This window comes from Mustela nivalis, assembly GCF_964662115.1.
Source record: "Mustela nivalis genome assembly, chromosome: 11".
Lineage (NCBI taxonomy): Eukaryota > Metazoa > Chordata > Mammalia > Carnivora > Mustelidae > Mustela > Mustela nivalis.
In genome coordinates this window covers 33,872,199-33,890,990 of record NC_139030.1, presented here as the reverse complement: position 1 = coordinate 33,890,990, position 18,792 = coordinate 33,872,199, and the positions used below count along the sequence as shown (strand labels likewise).

Here is an 18,792-nt window from a genome sequence, read left to right as displayed (position 1 = left end):
ACAAAATGCAATCCTAGAAAACACAGCAAGTATCCAAGCACCTTCTTTTCATGATTGCAAAAATCAACAGTCCTACAAAAACAAGGAGCCAGATAATCTTTCCACACAATTAACCAGTAGGCACCAGCCTTTACTGGTGAGAATGTACAAAAGCATTAAGTCCAAAGGAACTATCTGCTGCCTGTAAAACGTATATTTGGAGTTCAAAAATTAGAGTGACATATTTTCAGCAACCTCAGTTGACCACCTAAGTCAATTACCACAACATAATAAGCAACAAACATCCAAATGCCTATTATATATGTGCCTAGTATCTTATGGCTATTCTTTCTGGTCCACAGAATAATGCAACAGGGTGTGTATTATCTTATCCATTCTGGAAATGTAGAACTCAACACTTAACAAGATGCCTCTACCATTCATTGAGCATTTACTCTAAGTGCTTTGCACACTTTCCTTTATTTAACCTTCACAAAATTAGGGAATTTATTGTAAGCCAGAAGGCTACAAAGCACTTGAACTAGCCACTCACCCAAGATCCAAGCCCTTGTGCATTCCACAGAACACCTCTCATCTAAAGCACAACACAGACACATTAAATACTGTACTGTGTGGAGCTTAAGGAGCCTGTGTATCTGCCTCCACTTGGGCTATCAAGATCCTCAAAAGCAAGAACTATGTTTTTTTTTTTTTGCCTTAATACCTCCCATGCCTATCACAATGCTTGACACATATTAGATACTCAAAAAATGTTTGCTGAACAGAACATTTCCAAAGAGTTACATACCTCAGGGCCAATGCTAATGGTCAAAATATACCCAACAGACCCAGCTCTCACCTCCACAGGGGCCATGCAGAAGACGACTCAAACAGATAGAAGAGCGAAGATAAATACGGAGACAGAGACCAAAAGAGGAAGTAAAACTGCTGTTTTCCCCAAGTGTGATCCTTAGAACACCACCAGTAACAGGAGCAGCTGAAATTCTTGCTGAAAGCAAAAATTCATGAGTAGAGCCCCAGATATGTGCAATCAGACACGCCGGGGAAGATATCTGGGCACTGACATTATTATGCACTCCCTAGGTGATTCTTGAACACAGGAAACCAAAAGGGATAGGGACTAGGAAGTTGTGGGAGGCCAATCACGCTGAAATGGAGAATCAGATGCACAGACAGGAAGACCAGCTATTATCTTGCCTACAAAGGACTGATCTTTAACAAACACCTCTGTCCTGGGACATGCCGGTTCACTTTGATAACTGATTTGAGAGCTGGCACAAGTTAAAGGGAAGAGTATTCAGAATCAGAGCAACTTTTCTGGGAACAGAGAAAACAGGCCTTAACGATTTGCCTAGAAATAAAAAACAAAACCTTATAAAAAGGGGAGGGTAAAACATGCAACATCTTTGGGAGCACCTGTACCCCCCAATTAAGTCAGCCAATATTTCTCCTGCAGAATGCTGGGGACAGAAGGCTGAGTTCTCCTGTCCTTTTCTCAACTCACATCTTATTCAAAGTAAAATGACATTTCTGCAGCAAAGAGAACAGAGTCTTACTTGAAGGATGGAGGTAGACAATGTCTTTCACTGTGAAGTCTCTTGACTGAGCAGCTTTCAGACAATCTGCCAGCAGGCTCAGGAGCAGGAGCCAGGCCAGGGCAGGGCCAGGTTCCATGGCAGACTGAGGCGTCACTCATACAGAGGGCCTGGGAGCCAGAACTTGGGACCACGGGAGGGAATTCGCACCTGAAATATGAAGCAAGACTCATCTCAGTGTCCAACTCCAGGAAACCATGGGAGACTTGGCAGAGCTCCTGAGCTGGGAGCACGGACTCGGGGCAGACAGGGAGCCAAAGGCACCGGGAAGTGGGTAGACACGGAGAGAAACATTGTACACGGTAATTTTAGAGCACGTAGAACCGTCCAGTCCCAATCTATTCTTAATCAAGTAGCTAAAGCTCTATGGGCTGGAGTCTCTTCTCATATACAGCAGAGATGGTATCAAGAGAGATTGGATTTTAATGAAATCCAGGTACTTTTGCCAGGAGGCCAGGGGATGTCTGCCAGAATGCAACAATGAGCAAGTCAGGTACAAGAGTTCAAGAGCATTTCCTTGATAATGGTGAAGGCCAGGTATGAGAGTGCAGCCTTCCTGGGTCATGGTGCCCCCAAAAACCTATAGAGTGTAGACTTTCAGATTTGGGAAAAAAAGAAAAAGAGAGAGAGGAAGAAAGAAAGAAAAAGAAAGAAAGAGAGAGAGAGCGAGAGAGAGAAAGAAAAAGAAAGAAAGAAAGAAAGAAAGAAAGAAAGGAAGGAAGGAAGGAAGGAAGGAAGGAAGGAAGGAAGGAAGGAAGAAAGAAAGGAAGGAAGGAAGGAAGGAAGGAAGGAAGGAAGAAAGAAAGAAAGAAAGAAAGAAAGGAAGAAAGAAAGAAAGAGGAAGGGAGGAATGGGAAAGGGAGGGGAGGGGAGGAGAGGGGAGGGGTGGGGAGGGGAGGGAAGGAGGAAGAAAGAAAGAAATGAATGTAGGTAACTTCGCCTCTCCAGAAAGAAAAAGGATCTTTGCAGTTCAAAATCTCCTTTACATAACTAACAGTATTGGCTGGGTGCTGCAGAAGCCCTTTCCACATGTCAATTAATTCCCCCAGCAACCCTATGAGGTAGCACTATTACCACCCCATTTGAGTAAACTGAAGTCCAGCAAATAAGGAGAGGAGCTGGTTCAAACCAAGACAGTCTGGCCACTGAATCCACGTTTGTAAATGCTCGGTGTTACTCTGTTCTTCCAAAGACTGATTCAAAGTGTATCAACTTAAACTGATAAAATGAGGTAAAAGTATCACGGTAGCACTAACCAATCATCATTGTTCCCTTCATTCTGGTTCTCTCCTTTTCAATTAAAATTCAGAGCAATAAAATCTTTTACTAGGGTTGAACTGTCCAGCTCACTAAGAATGTGGATATATATCTTAATTTATACGTGCTATTTGCTTGCCATCTTACTGCTTTCCCATAGAATCTGTTCCTCATGTTCTACTCTTTTGCAAATACCATCATTCTATTGCCCACACAAGGGGTCACATTAGATTGTCACTTTATTTAAAACTGGCAGAAAAAAACTCCAGTTGGACATTTTGTTTACAAATTTTAATATGAATATTCAATGAGATTTTTAAAAATCATGGCAAAATAATTTTATAATTATTAGTTAATTAATAGTATATTTAATTTTATAGATTAATGTGATTAATTTATAATTATAAAATTATTTTCAAAATAAATAGATCAAGAGTAAATAGATTACAAAACAAAATCAATAGAGAAAATCAATATGAATGGATCAGATATTAATTAATATTTAGGACAGCAGGATAGAAAGTATAAAAATGAATACAGAAGATAGAACACTCTAAGGAGCTCAGAAATATGCACAAATATTGACACAATATAAATAATTTTTCAAAATTATAGAACAGGAAAATATTAACTGAATACTATTCTGATTACTTAATTAAAAACTGGAAAGATTAAGCAAAACCAAACAATGTACAATATACTGCAATTAACTCCAGATAGACTGATGCATTCATTATTTTTTTAAAATAGACAAACTATTAGGAAATAAGAGTGGAATTCTTATCACCCGGTAGCAGCTTGCTGATGCCAGCCTGGCCAATTTCACGCTCACTCCCCATCTTCTGTTTACATTTGGGTCCCCAGGCAAATGTGCATTCGAGAAGGGAATGAGCTGCTTGTTCCCTTAACAAGTGCGACTGCCAGGCACTGTACTAGGCACTTGTTTAAAAAATATGATGAGGAAACAGACCAATGTTAAAGATATTTTTCATTTGCCAGGGGACAGAGAGAAACATAATCTCATCTTCAGTGAATGCAGTGGTGCTGTGTTTTACACACAGCTGAGGAAGGACTCTCCCCTGCTTCCGCAGCCCCCAGCCCCTCACAGTCTGCAGCCCTGCCCAGGGTGTGAGGGATGGTGAGAAAAGCCATCTGGTTTTCTTTTGATACAACCTAACATTAAATATCAACTAGCTGTCAACTAAGTTCTTTGTAATGTGAAATTCAGTGTCAGCACCAATACTTCCCATGCACCAAACAATCCAAGGGGCATGCTTTTATCAAAGCCTCTGTGAACCACCGTATTGCTTCCAATTACCAATCAAAAGAGCTCCCTCTGCACGGTACTTGCACTAAGCAGTACATGTTATTTCATGTCCCCTGAAATTAAACAAACCCAGCCTTCATTGCATAGCACGTGTGTACTACTATATGTAAGTAATGTACAGAGATAATGGCTAGATGCCTGGATTTGAAACCTTGCTCCAGTACTTTTTTGTTATGCAAACTTGAGCCAGTTACTTAACCATTCTGTGCCTCAGTTTTCTCATCTGCAAAAGAGGATCATAATACTTCCTATCTCAAAGTTTATTATGGGAATGATGTGAGGTAACAGAGTGAAGCACTAAGAACAGTGTCTGTCACATAGAAAATACTGTGTAATATTTCCCAATATTTTTACTACTATCATTTTGTTCAAAATATAGTTTTAGAGTCAATATAGTTTTCTAAGTATGATGTAAATGTTGTGTTCTAAGTGAAAGTGAATATGGTGCCATGAATTCGGGTCCAACACACAGCTCCCTTTCCTTAAATCAGAAAAAAATATAACAATATCTAGAACTACTGGAAATCCACACATTTTGACCCCAACAGCCGGCCCATGACTAGCCAGGCAGAGGTAAATCAGGAGGGGGACAGGGCGAGGGTGCCTCCTGCCACTGCCATTTTCATGTTGCAGAGGCTCCTGCAGACCTGGGTGACTTCCTGCCATCCTTAGGCAATGAAGCAAATGGATGGCTAATGCCCATCCACACTCTCTCCATGTCACCCAAAACCTATCCTGAAAGGCCTGTGCTCCATCTCCATTACCTTTATATATCCACATACTATTTACATAACGGATTTACAAAATCCGTTAGATTTTACTTATGAAGATGTCGAGAGAGCACAGGTCATGAGCACAGCATCTTATATCCCTCTGAAGCCGCACGTCTCCGTAAATGTTTCCTCACACATGTGTTTAATGGACAATTTCTGAATTCTTAAAGTAGCTAAAACTATAAGACTCCAACACATTTTACTCATGAAATTGTTTCTTCTTTAGAAAAAAGGAAATATGAAAAAAAAGAAAAGAAAAAAGGAAATATGTATTTCCTAGGCTTATATATAATTAGAAGAAGGACTGAAAGGGTAGACACCAAAGTGGTTTAGGATTTCTGATAATTTCTTTTTAAGATTTTTTATTTATTTATTTGACAGATCACAAGTAGGCAGAAAGGCAGGCAGAGCGGGGGTGGGGGGGGGGCGGAAGCAGGCTTCCTGCCAAGCAGAGAGCCCAATGGGGGGCTTGATCCCAGAACCCTGAGATCATGACCTGAGCTGAAGGCAGAGGCTTAACCCACTGAGCCACCCAGGCGTCCAGGATTCCTGATAATTTTAAAGTTCCTCTTTTTGCTTAACTTGTAGGCTCAAAAATAACCCAGCCCCTTGTCCAGAACTTCTCCAGCACTCCTCCAGAACTCTTGTACAATTAGCAGCCATTCCCAATGCCCTTCTCTCCCTAACACCTGCAACCACTGATCTACTTCCTGTCTCTATGGATTTGCCTATTGGGAATATTTTGTGTCAACAGAACCATACAACATATTGCCTCCTGTGTCTGGCTTCTTTCAGTTGGTATAACATTTTTAAGAGTCATCCATGGGGTAGCATGGATGGGTACAGCTTTCCTTTTTGCAGCTGAGTAGCACTTCATGATACGGATATAACACATTTCTTTATCCATTCATTGGCTGACGAACATTTGGGTGGCTTCCACTTTTTGACTACTGGGATTAATGCTGCTGGAACATTCATGTTCAACTTTTGTGTGAACATAGGTCTTCAGTTTTCTTGGGTATATACCTAAGAGTGGGATTGCTGGGCTTCAGGGTAACTCTGAGTTTAACTTTTTGAGGAACTGCCAAAGTTTTTCACTGTAGCTGCACCACAGTACATTCTCATTGGTAAAATACCAGTGTTCCAATTTCTCCACATCCTTACCAATTCTTATTTTGATTAATTTTTTGAATTATACCTGAGTGAGCATGAAGTGGTATCTCATTATGATTTTGTTTTGCATTTCCCAAGTGATATGATGCTGAACATCTTTTCATGTATTTACTGGCCATTTGTAGATCTTCTTGGGAGTGACATCAATTCAAATTCTTTGCTCATTTTTTAATGGGTTACTGTCTTTTTATTGTTGAGTTATAAGAGTTCTTTCTATATTCTGGATTCTGGATACTTTTCAGATAAATGATTTGCAAATATCTTCTCCCTTTCTCTGTGTTGACTTTTCACTTTCTTGATGGTGCCCTTCAACATAAAAAATTTTTAATTTTGATGCAGCCCACACATTGCTTTTTATAAATCTAGATTTTGTTTCCCTTGTACAAGTCAGGCCCAACATAGCACTAAATAAATAAATAAATAAATAAATAAAATTCTGCAAACAATGCACTGTAAAAGAGTTTGTTTACTTTATAGTAGCCAGGGCTATATTTTCCACCTCTCTTTCCCATAAGAAAAACAGAATGGGCAAAACTATTTATTAATATCACCACCAATTGCTTACATTCTTATAATAAATCATGAAAAACTACTCACTCTATTAGTATATTCTAGGAACTAAAATATGAAAGATGAGTACATGCATTCACAATTAGTCTAACCATTACTGAAATACAGGCTCTCCTGACAGGGATGTATTTTTCCTGTACAGATTCTCAGCAGGCAATGGAGCTTTAATCCCTAAGCCTCCCAGATATGATGCTGGACATGCTTGGATAATATGAAGGGTCTTTTCTAGGACTTTGACACTTTTCTCTGGAGTCCACTGTGCCTTTGGACTGTCCTAGACATTTAGAAAAGATGTTGCGTTTCCATTTTATGTGCCGCTATTTGAATACGCACTGAGGACCCCATCCCTGACTACAGTTCTCTTTATGAAGAAGTACACTCTCATTTTCACAGCTCTGTGACCTTTCATTTGTTATTTATGAGCTTTTGCAAATCTAATACCACTCTGACAGATTTAATTTGTGCTCTAAATTACCTTTGCATGAGTTACTCAACTGCCGGTTTTATTCCAAAGGATTACTTGCTACATTCTGAAACAGAAAAAAAAAAAAAAATTAGTTTGAGATCTATTTGACTTCTTCCACTTGAGAGAAAGTTGAAAAGAGTTGTATTCTGATTTTTTACTCCATGGTAACACTTGGCACAGAGGAGGATTTCTAATACTGGTCAGGGAGGCAAAGTGATCAACCCATAACCCAGGTCAAGTTTTACAAATCCACACCCCCATTGCTATTTCATATAGAGTGCATAAAATAAGATACTCCCAACTCCTTAAACTGGTCACTAAGACAATTAAGCACTTCTGGAGGCCACAATGACTGAGGTTACCAGTTACAAAATGACCACACCTCGGTACTAAATCAATATACAATGATGAAGTAGAGAATTAACACAAATCTAAGTATTTTCCAATGTTATTCATTTTGAAGTTTTAAGTGCCTAATATGGGAACAAAATGAAATTCTGAAGCCTGAAATCACGAGAAATCTTGACTTAATTTTAAATATGTATAATCTAGGCTTAGTGGTACCTTAATGACTTGAGAAAGTTAATCTAGCTCCCAAAGGTACAAATTAAAGACATGTCTTCACAAAACTAAGACTACTTACACACATCATTCCAATTATAGTAACTTCTCACAATGTGAGAATTGCTTATAACATGGTGGTGGTTTATAAACATGTCTGCAAATTCGTTAACATGTCTCCATTGAGAGGTGGGGTCTCAATGGGTCTCCCCAGCCTTATTGACCAGTTGAGCAGAGTATGGTGGAAATAACACCTGTGGCTTTTAAAGCTCGGTCATGGAAGGTACTTCAACTTACACCCAGTGTTTTGGAACACTCAGCCATGTAAGCAATCTGAGAACTTTGAGTGAGGAAGCCCAAGTAGTGGACACAGAGCTCCCCAGATTTCATGAAGAGACAGTGCTGTGCTGCTAGCCCCCGGCTCCTCCCGCCCCACTGCCTGCTCCCTTCCAGCTCCAGCCCACGGTCTAGTTACAACTGCATGGAGACTCCAAGTGAGATCTGCCTAGCCAAGCCCTTCCCAATTCTGGACCCACATAAACAATGAGAGATCAATAAAATCATAACTACTTCATGCTACTACATTTTGTGGTGATCTGTTATGTAGCAATAGACATCCGGAATATGAGGGACTGGTGCAGGAGAGCTCACTAGGAATTATAACACCACTCATGAAGATGATGCCATTTTTCACATTGGTTGCAAGGTACAGAAATCCAAATCAAACAGACTGTAACCAAAATAAGGGTAAGGGGAGAAGGGAAAGAATTTTACTGCCTCATCTGACAGTCCAGCTTGGACATGCTGGACTTTAAATCCTCTTTTCAGGAACTTCTAGCCCTCAACTCTACTCCTCTCATTTGCCTTTATTTTCATTCAGGTCTTCCCACACTGTGGCCACCAGCAGCTTCAGAAGCATTCCCAGACTGTTTCCCAACAGTTTCAGTGGGGGAAAAAAAAGGTGTTCCATCCTTGGACCACAACTGGCCAAATGCTTGGAATGCGCTGGAATGTGGCATTCCAACTGGCCAGAGCTGGGTCATTAGCATGTCTCTTGGACAAACACATAGTGTCAAGTTCATGTAAATCACATGGTTTGAGAATAGGGGAGGTATTGGTTTCCCAAAGGAAAATCTAGGTACTACTGTCATGTGAAGGAGAACTGAATGCTGGCCCAGCAAAATCACACAGAAGTCCCTACAATTAACAATACTAACTTCTAGAAACCTCATTAAACTGAAAGTGCAAAATGAAGCTAATGATGCCAAAATGAGTATTTCTGCAAATCCCAGAAGGTGGGGGAAGTTCCTGTTGACAGGATTCCCTTCTCTAAAACTAGAATGCCATGCCATTACAACTTTACAGATCAAAACATAAGGCACCTCCAATAAACATTTTTGCCCAAGTTAGTCTGAGGTGGCTTCCTGCCCCTTGCAACCAGGAGTTCTGTCCAGTTCAAGAGTCTTCTAAAAGGGGCCAGTCACCAGCGTAAATTTTTCTTTGTAACACATATATGCTTTTGACATTAATACTTCTTTAAGGCTTATCAAAAAAAGTTTAGAGCTAGTTTTTAAAAATGTTAATAATAGGGGCAGTTGGTTAAGCATCTGACTCTTGATCTCAGCGCAGGTCTTGAGATCAGGGTCATGAGTCCAAGCCCTGTGCTGGGCACCATGGTGGGTGTGGAACCTACTTGAAAAAAAAAAAAGTTTTAAAAGATATCAGTAATAGAGAACTACTCAGAGATTACCTCTTTTAGACTTCTTAGACACTGATGTTGCATTTCCATAAGTTATAGGGAGTTACATGATCATATTCCAATATGAATTGAGGATCTACTTGCATAAAAATCAATGCTTTAAAAAAAATGTGTATTTCTTTTTCTGGAACCCCTTGACAAGGCTAGAGTTATAGGGAAAAGCTGCCTTTGTACCTTTCCCAATCTGATTTAAAGGTCAATTGCATCAAAAAGGCTTCAATTCCTGAAGGATTAATGATGTCTGGCCAAGTATGCCCAGCAGTATATTCCCATTTCTAAAAGATGTTATATTAACTCTCTTCTGCTTGTTGGCTACTGGCTTGTTTGCTTCCTCAATCAATTTGAAGTTTCTAGAGAACTGATGAGAAGGCTTTCTGAAGTACAAAGACCCACAAGGGGCTGGAGTCAAAGAACTCAGGCTGGAATGGAACACTAGGTACATTCCAGTTCCAGCCTGCCATTTTTATTTACCTGGAAGGGAGTGGTGGCTTGGAGAAATTTTTGCTTCAGTGTCTTTTATTAAATGATTACATAGGATTAAGAAGGTCGTATTTTCATTTTATTTTTTCTAGGAATTATCATCCTAGAGACCTTCCAAAAGAACTGGAAGTTCAAAATGTTTGAACATATTATTATTAATTCCCATTTCCAACTTATTAACAATCACTCCACCTAATCTTGATTCTCACCCAGGACTGAGAAGAACCAATTCACATTAAATATTATTTCTTATTTTGCATGGAGTAGGGTTTTGCTCATGGTTTCAAGAATCCTAACCAAGTTTTTGTCCAAAGGCCTCAAGTTGTTTCCAGTTAGCCATTTATAACTCAAGTTCAAGAAAACTGTAGTTACTAGTTTTATAGGTATGGAGATCCCATTCCAAATTTCTTACAGGGTTGGAAAGCCAGCCTGTACTCTCTCTTCGTGAGAGAAAAAATGAAAAATTAAGATCAAATAGCTAACATCAAAACAGTGGCTTAGTTAAAAATTCTACGGCTATCATTTTTCAAATCACTGGGTTCCTTATTAGCTAAGTACTAAATCTTGACTGATATTTCTCATGTAATGAAGAATATGTTTCCCAAAACAAATCTGTCCATGCACTCACCCTCCAAATTTCTGATCAACCAATACCTTGAGCTACACACATCAGAGTGCAAAGACCATTACAGTTTCATTTTGATGAAAGAGTACAGGAGTCTGTGAAAACTCCTGGTCTAAACTATAACTTGACTATTTCTTCACCCTGGGTTGTGAAGGCAGAGGAATGTTTCAGATGACCTCCTGACTCAGTATCACTGGGGTGTGAATTCTTCCTTTGTAGTGCACCATCTTCATTTACAAGCCCCCATAAATAATGGTTATTAAAGAAGTCTATTATTGTAGCAAAACAGAATATAATAAGATTTCATGTAGTAGTATTCATCCAGGCAGAAAAAGATGTAGGAGTTATTAATAAAAGAACATTTTCCTTGATAATAGAAACTTTTTATTCTTGCATTTAAATTAACTGCGTTCTTAGAGACAAAATACTGAGTAGCTTCTTGTGGATGAGGAAATGTAGATATCTAAGAAGACTCCACTCCCTGACTGCTGATACTGAAAGAGCCAACAGGAGATTGGTCTATTCCTCGCCCTTCTTCATTACTGAGTTTTCCTATCTCTGTTGGCCGGTTGTCCTCCTTGTTGTGTATCTTACTAGCTCATTGATTCATTCATCATCCTCTACAGGGCAGGTATAGATAGTGTTATCTGTTATGCATGCTGTCATTAAGAGTGTCAGCTGGAAGCTCAAATTATTGAACCCTATAACTAAAATCATTGCTGTAATTCTTAAAAATCCTTTTTAGGTTGCTAAGTACATGGGCGGAAAGGCCGATTTGCCTTCTATGCAAGGGAGAGATGACACATCATTGAGTCATTTAGTCAAGAGTGATCTCAGGGTGATGCTGACCTCCTGCCCTTACAACTAAGGCCACACACTTGTGAGATGCCAGGTAGAAGAGGCAGATAGCACAGTGACTGCACCAGCCCTACACAGGCCCTCAAGGAGGTCACCAGATGTTTCCCAAAAAACCCAACCTGAGGGCCACAGTTCTTGCTGTCAACCAGGGCAGCTTATCTGGAAGAAGGAAGAAAAGAAGAAGTGGAGACAGGGAGGACCCATCACATTTCATAGAGGCCCAATTAACATCTAGGTACCCATGACTTAGCAAATAATTACATCAGTCATAAGACATCCAAAGTATCACAGCCAGAGCTGGAGGTACTATGTAGTGAAAGGTAAGCTTCAGGGTCCCCGACTGTAGGGGCCCCTCCCAAGGCCCTGTTCCTCACTTTAGGATTATTAATTCCTTCAGGATTTCCTTAAAGAGCTCCTCCCTAAAAACCTGGATCAGCCATCCCTAGCCACAGTAATGCAAAAACAATTTTTGTTACGAGTAATAATATTCTTGCCTTTTCTCCAAAAGGCATTAGGTTAATAAACAGAAATACATGCTGCTATTCTACTCTCATGGAAAGGAAGAAAAAAAAAAGTAGATAAGAAGCACATTAACAAAGGCCAACATCCAAACTGGGGAAGCAGAATTATAGCTGGAGAAAACAATCCACCAACCAAATAACTCTGTCCCTCGGGACCCCCTCCAGCACCACCTGTGAGCAAATCTCGCAGGACCCTTGAATGGAGAAGGAAGGTAGGGCGCCCCTAACACAAAGGAGAAATGAAGGCCGAGAGAAACCACCAACCTTCAGATAACACGCGTTTTTTGTTTGGTTAGTTTTTTTAAACTATTTTAAGAAGAGCCAAAGAAGCCACTTTATCTTATCACTGGACTGGAGAGGACACCACTATAAAGGGAGCAACAAGATCACACCCAGCAGTCCCGGCAGCGCTGGTCAGGCCCCAGCTCATCGAGGAGAAAGGGCATTAAGTACCGGCTCCAGGGCCAGGCAATCCCAGACCCTTTTCCTTACCTCCTAGGATTACTGCGAGAGCAAACAGATCATGCCTGGAAAGACTGAGGAGCGCAGGTTCTGGAGCCAGCCCAGGCTCTCATTCTGACTCTGTCATTGAGAGTTGCATACATAACCTTGGGCCCATTTCTTAATCCCAGCACCTCAGTTTCCTCATCTGCAAAATAGAGGCCATCATACCGCCTATGCCATAGGGCCTTTAGGAGGACTAAAGGAGTTAATACACATAAGGCACTTTGAACCATACCTAGCACATGCCTGCTAGCTGAGATAACTCTCAAAACAAGCCCCGAGGGTCCTAACAAGGCAACGGGTTAGTCAGTTGGGGGCAAGATGCTGGCTCAGAACCTTCTGCTCCCCAGTCCAGGAAGGAATCTTCTATGGAATCCTGTGTTCTACTGGGAGAAATCAAAAGTCCAGGTTGCTTGCCAGATTTTCTAGCTGATCCCAACACAGAGCAGCAGCCTCAGGTGGGGATAATAATACAGGACAAGTGAATTAAGTGAGCCAGATCTGGAAGGCCCAAGATAGGGATTTCCCAAATTTGAAAAACGCTTTCTCCTTTAAAGAGAAAAAAGTCTCATGGACAGCATCTCATTTATCCCTACTCTCAAATAATTAATCCTAATTATAATAATTATAATGCTTCTTATATACACACAGAAAACTAAACGAAGCTCCCTTGTTTAAAACCCACGTAATAGCTTTAAAGCTAAATAAAATTACCAAATATAAATAAAATTACATTCCAATTAAATATACTAATGAAATAAAATGAAAAATAACAGTAATGACTAGCACTTATTGAGCACTTAATATAGGGCTGAACAGTATGAAATCACTACTGTTTGATCATTTTTCACCTACAGAAATGGCAGTCTTGTGTGGTTCAACCCACCATGTGCAAAGCACTCTCTAAGTCCTTTCTTGAACCACCACCCCCCCCTGCCCCGCACAGCACTGTGAAGTAGGCACTATGATTACCCCATTTTACAGATGAGAAAACTGGGGCATGAACCAATGAAAAAAGCACACATTTTTAATCTTCTACATAACTGGCAGGTGCCCAGGAGCGAGCAGACACCACTTGGGGAAGCCTAGACCTACAAGGCATATAGCACCTGGGGATGGGGTGATGGAGGAAGAGCCAAACCCAGGAAAGGTTTGGGTCAGCCAGAGAGCACTGGAAGGACACCAAGATGGGGATGCTGAATTGCAGGTACCACCCATAGAAGACCACCTTGCCCTTTGGTGTGTGTTCTGGGTGGGGCAGAAGAAGGGCCTTGCTGAGTGGGACTCCGAGGAAGAGAGGTCCTGGCCCCCCTGGGGAGCAAGAGTCCGGGTGCAAACCTCGAGAGAGGAGAAGCAGGGGGAAGGTAGGTGGACAGAGGGTGAGGAAGAGAGAAGGAAGGAGTCAAAGAAGGGCCAAGATTGTCAAATTTGCCATACATTAGTATCAGTTGGGATCCTAAGATCTGACTGACGATGGCTCTCACGCATTACAGGGCCAATGGTATGGGGTGTGACCTCAGTAGTGAGGCTCAAAAAATCACTCCTGGTGATTCTCATTTGCAGCAGTATTTGGAAAGCTTTATCCTACCTTTTCAAGTGCTAGTGGAAGGAAACAGCTCTGAGGTGCATTCCATTCTTCTAAGGCATAGGCAAACTGGGCTGAAAGTTCCCCAGAGAATTCAATTAAGGAACTAGTAAGAAGCTCCAAATAATCAATGTTATGTATTCCACTAGGTCTCCTCTCTATCTTTCCTGGGCTCCTCAGAGTACCCGGGAAAGGAAATGAGTGGACTGTGATCTATAAAATGACCACAACTTCCAAGCTGGCTTCTCCAATACTCTGGCTCCAAACCTGATAGTCTTCTCTTGGCCACTTTGGTAATGACTTCCCCAAAATGGTTTTCATCTTCTTGATGAAGTGATTGTCCCATGTTGCTCTTGAAAGACTCAAGGGTAAAGTGCACTCTACCTTTCCGACCTGCACACTTAATTTTACAACAAAAGAGAAAATGTCTTGAGGCCTCTCCGGGGACAAATAAATGCTTACAACTATTACTCTTCAGGTAGCCAGAAAGAAGGATACATTTTTGAGAAAGGAAACAGACCAACATTTTCAGAGGCAGCATGGAGTGTTGGGAGGGGAATGGCTTTTGCAGACTACAGACTTGAGCTTGAACTCTCGCTCTGCTACAAAGAGCCATGTGAACTAGAACACTACACTCCCCGTGGCTCGGTCTCTTTGTCTGCTCTGACACACAAGGATGCCTTCAATTCATCGGGACCCTCACACCGCCATTTCCACTGTGACTACAGTTGTGAAGCCGAGCCTTGATCAAGAAGGGACCCTCTCCGTCCCGTTAGAGCTGGCAAATTTTCCATCTTAACTGACTGTCTAGTCACTCATTCTGATGTTATTCATAGAAGGAAAGCTGGGCTGAGAATAAAGCAAAAAAAAAAGAATCGCTGGGAATAAACAGGAAAGGTAGTAATACATTCATCCTGATTTCACTTTGTAAAGTTACAGTAACATAGTTCCAATATCAAAACCATATAATTTATGCAGTTGCATTGGCTCCTGCCAGGTCTTTTTCATAGAAGTTACAAAACAAAAATGAAAATGAAAACATGCATATATAATAGAAAATAATCCTACAAGAGACAAAGGAACTGAACCAAAGATCCTAAAAGGACTGGGATTTGATACAGGACAACTGGTTGCTCCGTTTCCTGTTTTCATGTTTGTAAGGATCTGGAGTTTCTGGCCTGCCTGTGTGTGCACAAAAGTCCTATCAATAGTGATGAAAATGCTGCAATGATTCTATGTATACAGCAAACATAAGGGTCTAAACCCACACTGTCAGTTAGGTCTTTCGGCAATGACAGGATGTTCTACATTGGCACTGTCCAGTCTGGGGGCCACTAGCCACATGTGGCTATTGAGCAAAGGACATAGGTGACTGAGGAACTGAATTCAGTTTTACCTAACTATTTAAACTAAATAGACACATGAACATTGGCTACAGTTCTGGATAGTGGAATTCTACATTAATGATCAGTGAACAGAAAACAGTCCAACTTATGACCCCAGGACCAATTAGGGCTAGGGAGACGTAGCATAATTATTACCCAGCTAAATACCAACACATCAGTGTTAATTAAATCAAGACAGAAAACATCATGCAACTGCTTCTGTGGAAGGTACTCAGTCTGCTCATCATTGCTGGGGGGAAAGGAGATAAAAAGGAAACTAACTACACTGAGGCATCATTTTTCAGAAGTTCCACAAACAATCACTCTGCCCCTACCTTTATTTTGTTTTTAGTGGATGCCTGAAAATGTTAGCTTATTATATGTGACAAGGATCATCCTACATGCTTTGATTTTTTAAAAGATTTATTTATTTGAGAGAGAGAGAGCATGAGCCATGGAGAGGGGCAGAAGGAGAAGCACACTACTCTCTGAACAATGAACCTGACGTAGAGCTGGAGCCCAGGACCCTGGGATCAGGACCTGAGCCAAAGGCAGACGCTTAACTGACGGAGCCACCCAGGTGCCCATCCTATATGCTTCATACTTGATCCTGTCAATTATTTTATGAGGTCAGTATTGCTTTTTGTTGTTGTTCTCTCATCAGCACTATGTACTTTACAAAACAAAACAACAGAGAGGCCAAAGTCCAAATTCTTCTAATCTTGCTTGCCACATTCTCACTAAACATGCATTCAACATTAGATTGCAGCAGGATATATACACTTTGCTTAGTTAACACTGGTTTAAAGCTTTGGGTTATGAATATCATGAAGCAGACAAGAAGTCTCTACTCTCCATTCCCGTGCTATTTCTTTCACTGCACAGAAGTGTTTTGCCCATCTTTATTATTTTTTTATTACTATTTTTTAATCCCAGTTTGGGACAGAAGGGATAAGTCAACTGCTCCAAGATCCCCTGGGTAGAAAGCACAGGGGTGGACATTTGAATTCAGTCATCTGGCTTCATACATCATGTTTCAAACACTCATCTGTAATTTAGAAGTTAGAGCGATTAGAAGAAATGCCTTTGAAAGGAAGCAGCCTTGCTCAATGTATCCCAGACATCCTAAGACTGTGACATTTTAGGGGAAGTGGTCATTTCAACTTTGAGAAGTATATAGGAAGTGTGGGAACACTGGACGCTGAAGGAAGAGGGTGAAGAGACAGATGCAAAAAGGGAGACCAGGGGCTTTGCAGGACTCACTTAGCCAACCATTCTCCCTCAGATTTTCGTTGGATCTACTGATTTCTTTTCAAGTCATTAAAGTCAATGGCAAGACTGCAGATAGAGGTGTAAAACATAGTGCAAGTCTTGAAAGAATTAGAGGAAAAAACTGCTTCTATTATATGTTGAGAGTCTCAACTCCGTTTGCTTGAACTATAAAATTTTAACCTTGTAAATCAAATGTAGGTAATTGTATTGGGCTATCCCCCACTTTTAATCCCCATTATTACTCATTCCATAGGGTTCCAGATGTCTGTATTCTAAATAATGCCATGGGTAGCATCCTTGCTACTCTAGCACGTGCTCTATTCCCCATTATTTTCTTAGAATAAACTCAGACGCAGGAAAAAAAGAAAATGAAAAGACCTTGTCTTCCACTGGGTAGCCCAGAAAAAATGTGGGGTTTTCCTTTCCCTAGAATTGTGTCATAAAGTTATGATGTAAGTATTTCCTGGGATCCTTTGTTTTTCTCTGCTCTCACTCAAGAGGGAAAGAAAAGAATCTCTCTTGGTCCTTCCCTCCTGCAGGACTGATTAAGCCAATAATATCAAGTCCAGATAAAATAAGGAAACATTTGAGTTTCCCATGAAAATACAACCCATCTCTTTTTACCACGTGAGACTTGTGAACAAGATATCTTTTCTAACCTTAATTTACACTGCAAATTCAACATCTCCCACTAATAATGCACACTCTAAATATGGCCAAAGAAAGAGTCATAAACTCCAAATTAATTACTGGTTTATTTGGGAGAATTCATTAATTTAATATATACTGTGTCTAATATTTATTGGGTATTCTACATTCTGGGATTTAGAGTAAAGAAAACAGATGAAAACAATATTTGATGTTCTGGCTCAATATATTTCTGATTTATTCCATCTCAATTTTTTTTGGAAAAAGAAACTGATTCAAGAAAAATTAATACTGAGGTTCAATTTAAGATCCAGCTCATTAAAGGTAGCTCATTAACACTGTCGCCTCAGCACAGTTCAAGTTTCTTTCAGTAATAGAGTGCTTGGGAACTCTCTACTTCAAAAGGAAGCAACAAAAATGTAACACATGAACTTTTTTTGTTTTTGTTACTCACCAGGTCCTGAAACCCCAGAATTGTTCTGGACATTTTTCTTTTCTGATATGTAATATCTTCCCAGGTTTTTTTGATCCTACTTACAAAATACTTTTCACATCAGTCCCATCTTCTTCATCATGCCTATGGCCAGAGCTTCAGTTCAGGTCCTTAATTTTTGGTTGGACTATTGCCATTGCTTCTAAACTGGTCTGCCTGCCTCCGGTCTCTTTTCATTCCAATACTTCTGTCTTACAATTTTCCAAAACAGAGATCTGAGCCTATAGTTCTACAGTTGGAAACCTTGAATGGTTCTCACTGCTTGCAGGATATAGTTGAATTTTTTTTTATCAGTACATATGAGGAAATACAGTATTCTAGTGGGAAAATGAGAAAATAAGCCCCAGGATTTTGCATTAAGGCCATCTGTACCAGAAAAGTGCACCCCTTCTGAAAAACAGCCCCTGGCATATTGCTGAGACCTGCTAGAGGCAGAATGCTTGCGCCTGCTAGCAAGTGATCATGCATTCAGAACTGCCTGTTATAAACTGGGTTCTATTTGATCTAATCATTCATAAAGGCATTTGTATCTACCAGAACCTCAGCCAGCACCATCACCTGAGGCCTTAAGAAATGCCTGATGCACACGCATGGAATCCTGCACAACCCAGCATCTAACCAGAACCCACCTCCCAGAAAAGGGGTGTGGCACGGAGCCCAAGACTATGGAGCTGGTCCCACCAAATGCTGAAGGTAGGGCTGAAGCACCAGCTCAGAGGCAATACTTTGAAAGGATGGGGTGCCAGCCTCAGGAGGCAGCATATACATCAGGTCAGGGTCCTCCATATGATGCTGTGTTCTGATTAGGAAGAATACATGAGTCCAAAGACCAAGGGGTAAAAGCACAAGCGAGCAGTCTCTCTGACCTTTGCCCCCTGCAACTCTGAGCTCTGCGATTTTCGAAGTCCTCATTTACAAAAGGGCACAATTTTATCAAAGG

General features: G+C 40.7%; 1 protein-coding gene across 6 annotated transcripts in view; it reads right to left on the bottom strand.

The window, feature by feature from the left end:
• Nucleotides 1-18,792, bottom strand: part of LYPD6 (LY6/PLAUR domain containing 6) — a 121,730-nt gene that overhangs the window by 26,450 nt on the left and 76,488 nt on the right. For 4 of the 6 annotated variants that reach the window (XM_082690930.1, XM_082690932.1, XM_082690935.1 and 1 more), the window contains 2 exons: nucleotides 7,171-7,225; nucleotides 1,557-1,745 (listed from right to left, as the gene is read on the bottom strand). In XM_082690930.1, coding sequence (XP_082547056.1) covers nucleotides 1,557-1,674 — 118 coding nt within the window. In that variant the 5' untranslated portion in view covers nucleotides 1,675-1,745; nucleotides 7,171-7,225. The remainder of the gene's footprint in view (nucleotides 1-1,556; nucleotides 1,746-7,170; nucleotides 7,226-18,792) is intronic. The other 2 variants (XM_082690931.1, XM_082690934.1) reach the window with 1 other exon arrangement.